The 6334-nt window shown below is 53.0% G+C and overlaps 1 protein-coding gene and 1 long non-coding RNA gene across 3 annotated transcripts in view; both read left to right on the top strand.

Annotated features, from left to right (window-relative positions):
- The window catches only part of rabggta (Rab geranylgeranyltransferase subunit alpha), a 24424-nt gene extending 21154 nt beyond the window's left edge, over nt 1–3270 (top strand). The window contains exons 16-17 of one of the 2 annotated variants that reach the window (XM_061238549.1): nt 622–709; nt 2058–3270. In XM_061238549.1, the coding sequence (XP_061094533.1) occupies nt 622–709; nt 2058–2206 (237 nt within the window). In that variant the 3' untranslated portion in view covers nt 2207–3270. Of the gene's footprint in view, nt 1–621; nt 716–2057 lie in introns of those variants that run through there. The other variant, XR_009708528.1, reaches the window with a different exon arrangement.
- Nucleotides 3271–5065: 1795 nt separating this feature from the next.
- On the top strand, nt 5066–6096 carry LOC133126388 (uncharacterized). The gene is made up of 2 exons (XR_009708532.1): nt 5066–5246; nt 5283–6096. It is a non-coding gene; the product is annotated as an uncharacterized LOC133126388 (long non-coding RNA).
- The last annotated feature ends 238 nt before the right edge of the window (nt 6097–6334 follow it).

The following is a 6334-nucleotide window of genomic DNA, read 5'->3' as shown; positions in this document are numbered from 1 at the left end:
GAGGTACAGACGCAGGGCACTGTGGGGCAGAACAGAGGACAGAGAGGTACAGACACCGGGCACTGTGGTGCAGAACAGAGGGCAGAGTGAGGAACAGACACAGGGCACTGTGGGGCAGAACAGAGGGCAGAGAGGTACAGACGCAGGGCACTGTGGGGCAGAACAGAGGGCAGAGAGGTACAGACACCACAGGGCACTGTGGGGCAGAACAGAGGGCAGAGAGGTACAGACACAGGGCACTGTGGGGCAGAACAGAGGGCAGAGAGGTACAGACACCACAGGGCACTGTGGGGCAGAACAGAGGGCAGAGAGGTACAGACACAGGGCACTGTGGGGCAGAACAGAGGGCAGAGAGGTACAGACGCAGGGCACTGTGGGGCAGAACAGAGGGCAGAGAGGTACAGACACCACAGGGCACTGTGGGGCAGAACAGAGGGCAGAGAGGTACAGACACAGGCCACTGTGGGGCAGAACAGAGGGCAGAGTGAGGCACAGAAGGTATAGATCCAGACACACACAGCGGGGCTGAGCGTAGGTCATTGAAGAGGTGCATCTTGAGTCCAGATTTAAAAATGAGCCCACCTGGTTCTGATCCTGTCCGCTTCTGTTTCTCCCTGGCAGGTGCTGGAAGCCGATGACAACGCGATTGAGAATCTTTACGGACTGTACCACTTACCCCGTCTGGGGGAGGTGTCGCTGAGGAACAACCGTATCCTTTTCTCTGAGGCTGCGGTGGTGCGGTCCGGGGTCAGACGTCTGCGTGTCTCATTCTGACGCAGGGCAGAGCCTCGCTCACTCAGTCTGGGTCAGGCGTCTGTGTGTCTCATTCTGACGCAGGGCGGACGCCCGCTCACTCAGTCTCGGCTGCTAATACAACGCTAGTGGCTTACAGCGAGTAAATGGACGATGATGCGGTACAATAGCATCTCGCCACACGCCCTCACACACAACACGCAGGAGCGTAGCTCACTCTCACACACAGGAGCGTAGCTCACTCTCACACACACAACACGCAGGAGCGTAGCTCACTCTCACACACAACACGCAGGAGCGTAGCTCACACACACACAACACGCAGGAGCGTAGCTCACTCTCACACGCAGGAGCGTAGCTCACACACACACAACACACAGGAGCGTAGCTCACTCTCACACACAGGAGCGTAGCTCACACACACACACAACACGCAGGAGCGTAGCTCACTCTCACACACAACACGCAGGAGCGTAGCTCACTCTCACACACAACACACAGGAGCGTAGCTCACTCACACACACAACACGCAGGAGCGTAGCTCACTCTCACACACAACACGCAGGAGCGTAGCTCTCTCTCACACACAACACGCAGGAGCGTAGCTCACTCTCACACACAACACGCAGGAGCGTAGCTCACACACACACAACACACAGGAGCGTAGCTCACTCTCACACACAGGAGCGTAGCTCACACACACACAACACGCAGGAGCGTAGCTCACTCTCACACACAGGAGCGTAGCTCACACACACACAACACACAGGAGCGTAGCTCACTCTCACACACAGGAGCGTAGCTCACACACACACACAACACGCAGGAGCGTAGCTCCCTCTCACACACAACACGCAGGAGCGTAGCTCCCTCACACACAACACGCAGGAGCGTAGCTCACTCTCACACGCAGGAGCGTAGCTCACTCTCACACGCAACACGGAGGAGCGTAGCTCACTCTCACACACAACACGCAGGAGCGTAGCTCTCTCTCACACACAACACGCAGGAGCGTAGCTCACTCTCACACGCAGGAGCGTAGCTCACTCTCACACGCAACACGGAGGAGCGTAGCTCACTCTCACACACAACACGCAGGAGCGTAGCTCACTCTCACACACAGGAGCGTAGCTCACTCTCACACACAACACGGAGGAGCGTAGCTCGCTCTCACACGTCCGTCCCCCCAGCACTGAGCCCCCGTGCGCGTGACCGCGGACGTTCTGCGGAGACGAGGGCGCGGGCCTCTGGGTGCGGTCAGGAGAGGGTTGCCATCTTGTGTCCGGTTTCCTTGACCGCTGCAGAAATCTCCCGGCTCTCTGAGCTGAAGCCCCTGACCACCTGCCCCCAACTGACCCGCCTTGATCTCCGTGGAAACCCCGTCGCCCGGACCGCCAACCTCCAATCAGAGCTGGCCGAGCTGTTGCCCTCGGTCACCGACCTTCTGCTATGAAGGGGCGGAGTCTAGGCAGCGGCTACAGTCCCGGGGGGGGGGGGGGGGGGGGCTGGGTGTGTTTTGTCTGTAATTTTGTGGTTATTTATTCGTGTTGGGCAGTTAAAGGTACCCAGAGATTCTCTGTCCCTGTCACAAACCCACACCTGTGTGTGAGGGGCTACCTTTCTGTGCGTGTGTGAGTGTGTGTGTGTGTGTGTGTGTGTGTGTGTCTGTGTATGTATGTGTGTTTGCTGTGTGTGTGTGTTTGCTGTGTGCGTGTGTGGTGCATGTGTGTGTGCGCGTGTGTGTCTGGTGTGCATGTTTGGTGCGTGTTTGGTGTGTGCGTGTTTGGTATGTATGTGTGTTGCTTTAGTTTGCTGCATCATCTTGTCATGGTTATTCTCATCTCACGCATACAACATCACAGACACATAAAACCTTGTGCACAAAAACACACACATACACACCCACACACACACACGCACACACACACTCACACACAGTGGGGTCCTAAAGACCACAGTGAAAATCTGGGAGATATTTTTCATTTAATCCTGGAAATAAACAGAAAGTTTTAGGATTATGAAAAACCTAAAACAAATTACCTTACTTCAAAGCATTGCAAGAACTACTTGAAGGAGAGAACCAGCACAATCCACAATCACCTGACCTCAACCCCATTGGACATTTATGGGAGCACTTGAGAGACTGACAAAAGCCAAGCATTCAGTAACATCACAAGATGCTCTTTGGAATATTGTTAGATAATGCACAAGGGCCACTAAAAATGCACACACACACACAGACACACACACACACACACACACACTCTCACTCACCAGTACAGTGTTGGAATGGGCTGGAGTGTGGGTCGGGGGTCTGCAGTAAGAGCCTGAGAAAAGGGGGCGTGGGTATAAAAATAATGTGGAGGTGGCTGAGCTGTGATTGGGCGAGTGTGGAGGTGGCTGAGCTGTGATTGGGCGAGTGTGGAGGTGGCTGAGCTGTGATTTGACGAGACGGTTGTACATTAAGGCTTGTAAAAGAACTCCACCCTGTGCCAATAAAGCAGCATCTCTGTGCCAGTACCTCTCCTGTGTGTGTGTGTGTGTGTGTGTGTGAGTGAGACAGTGAGAGAGTGTGAAGTGTGAGTGAGTGAGTGTGTGTGTGTGTGAGTGAGACAGTGAGAGAGTGTGAGTGAGTGAGTGAGTGTGTGTGTGTGAGAGCGTGTGTGGGTGTGTGTGTGTGTGTGTGTGTCAATTCTTACATTGATTAGGCTGAGCAGGGGCCAATCCTCCCCTGGAGCAATGCAGAGTTAAGGGCCTTGCTCAAGGGCCCAACGGCTGTGCGGATTTTATCATGGCTACACCAGGGATTGAACCACCAAACCTTCTGGGTCCCAGTCAAGCAACTTATTATTGTTGTTATTATTTCAATACAGCTTATCTAAAATGTGAATTAATTTAGGAAATATATAGCATAGTTCTTAATGTAAAAAAAAAAAAGCTAAACCGCCCACTCTGGCATGTATATTTTAGGCGTTTGGGTCACATTTTTGCACACAGTGTTGACAGCTGGGTACTGGCTGTTCAGGCGACTCTAGGGTAGAGTCTGGGAGTCGAACCGGCAACCTCTGAGGTACACTAATGGTCACCTGCCATCGGTACCTTAATGCATGTATTACCCACGGTTATCAAAGCACCAATGCACTGCGGGTACATTCTGTGAAGGTTCTGCGTGAAGTCAATACCGTATGTTTGCACACTGTTTCTCCAGAGTGCCAAACTGGCTCTGACCTTCCTCAAGAATTACTGGAATGCTGTGATGATGGTGTGTGTATGTGGGTGTGCATGTGTGTCTGTGTGAGTGTATGTGTTTGTGAGTGTGTCTGTGTGTGTGTCTGTCTGTGTGTGAGTGTGTGTTTGTGACTGTGTGTTTGTTTGTGTGTGAGTGTGTGTTTGTGAATGTGTGAGTGTTTTTGTTTGTGAGTGTGCTTGTTTGTGTCTGTGAGAGTGTTTGTGAGTGTGTTTGTGAGTTTGTGTGTGTGTGAGAGTGTGAGGTGGTCTCTCCCTGTGGGTGTGTGTGAGAGTGTGTGAAGTGGTCTCTCCCTGTGGGTGTGTCTGAGAGTGTGTGAAGTGCTCTCTCCCTGTGGGTGTGTGAGAGTGTGTGAGGTGGTCTCTCCTTGTGGGTGTGTGTGAGAGTGTGTGAGGTGGTCTCTCTGTGGGTGTGTGAGAGTGTGTGAGGTGGTCTCTCCCTGTGGGTGTGTGTGAGAGTGTGTGAGGTGGTCTCTCCCTGTGGGTGTGTGTGAGAGTGTGTGAGGTGGTCTCTCCCTGTGGGTGTGTGTGAGGTGGTCTCTCCCTGTGTGTGTGTGTGTGTGTGTGTGTGTGTGTGTGTGTGTGTGAGAGTGTGTGAGGTGGTCTCTCCCTGTGGGTGTGTGTGAGAGTGTGTGAGGTGGTCTCTCCCTGTGGGTGTGTGTGAGAGTGTGTGAGGTGGTCTCTCCCTGTGGGTGTGTGTGAGAGTGTGTGAGGTGGTCTCTCCCTGTGGGTGTGTGTGAGAGTGTGTGAGGTGGTCTCTCCCTGTGGGTGTGTGTGAGAGTGTGTGAGGTGGTCTCTCCCTGTGGGTGTGTGAGAGTGTGTGAGGTGGTCTCTCCCTGTGGGTGTGTGTGAGGTGGTCTCTCCCTGTGGGTGTGTGTGAGGTGGTCTCTCCCTGTGGGTGTGTGTGAGAGTGTGTGAGGTGGTCTCTCCCTGTGGGTGTGTGTGAGAGTGTGTGAGGTGGTCTCTCCCTGGGGGTGTGTGTGAGAGTGTGTGAGGTGGTCTCTCCCTGTGGGTGTGTGTGAGAGTGTGTGAGGTGGTCTCTCCCTGTGGGTGTGTGAGAGTGTGTGAGGTGGTCTCTCCCTGTGGGTGTGTGTGAGGTGGTCTCTCCCTGTGGGTGTGTGTGAGAGTGTGTGAGGTGGTCTCTCCCTGTGGGTGTGTGAGAGTGTGTGAGGTGGTCTCTCCCTGTGGGTGTGTGTGAGAGTGTGTGAGGTGGTCTCTCCCTGTGGGTGTGTGTGAGAGTGTGTGAGGTGGTCTCTCCCTGTGGGTGTGTGTGAGTGTGTGAGGTGTTTGATGCCCTGATGTTTTGATTGGCAGGCGGTTTGTTTGCATTGTATGTGCACCGGCTCGGTTCTCACACGTCTATCACTCTTCCTCAGAATCACCTGCAGGTCGTGACTCACTTCCTGTTTAACCCCAAGGGCCCCTTCCTTTTAAGGGCAGGGAGTGACATCAGTGTGTTGCTACACTTCACTACGTCATCATCAGCTCTCCGACAAGGGGCTAGTGCCACAACCCTGCTTTCACTCACACACACATTACAGGGGGCTACTGCCACATCCCTCTGCTTTTACTCACACACACATTAGAGGGGCTACTGCCACATCCCTCTGCTTTCACTCACACTCACATTACAGGGGGCTACTGCCACATCGCTCTGCTTTCACTCACACTCACATTACAGGGGCTACTGCCACATCCCTCTGCTTTCAATCACACACACATTAGAGGGGCTACTGCCACATCCCTCTGCTTTTAATCACACACACATTAGAGGGGCTACTGCCACATCCCTCTGCTTTTAATCACACACACATTACAGGGGCTACTGCCACATCCCTCTGCTTTTAATCACACACATTACAGGGGCTACTGCCACATCCCTCTGCTTTCAATCACACTCACATTACAGGGGCTACTGCCACATCCCTCTGCTTTTAATCACACACACATTAGAGGGGCTACTGCCACATCCCTCTGCTTTTAATCACACACATTACAGGGGCTACTGCCACATCCTTCTGCTTTTGTATTATTAGAAAGTCAGACTTCCTAAAACTGCCTTTATATATAAAAATAAAGCAATGGTGCTGTCCTAAAGAGAGGTCCCCTACTTGTCTGTGTGTTTGTGTGTGTCTGTGTGTGGTGTGATGTCATGCGAGTGGCTAATAAACCTGATCGTGATACTTCATACAGAAGAACCAGGCCTGCGTGTGTCAAACTGAAGAACCAGGCCTGCATGGCTTCGTGGATACAGCAGGTCTGCATGACTTCGTGGATACAACAGGTCTGCATGGTTTCGTGGATTCGGTGATTACAGCCCATTCTCCGTCAGGCT

This window comes from Conger conger, chromosome 4, assembly GCF_963514075.1.
Source record: "Conger conger chromosome 4, fConCon1.1, whole genome shotgun sequence".
NCBI lineage: Eukaryota > Metazoa > Chordata > Actinopteri > Anguilliformes > Congridae > Conger > Conger conger.
Note: the sequence above shows the minus strand (reverse complement) of the source record. Positions and strands in the feature narration are given on the sequence as shown.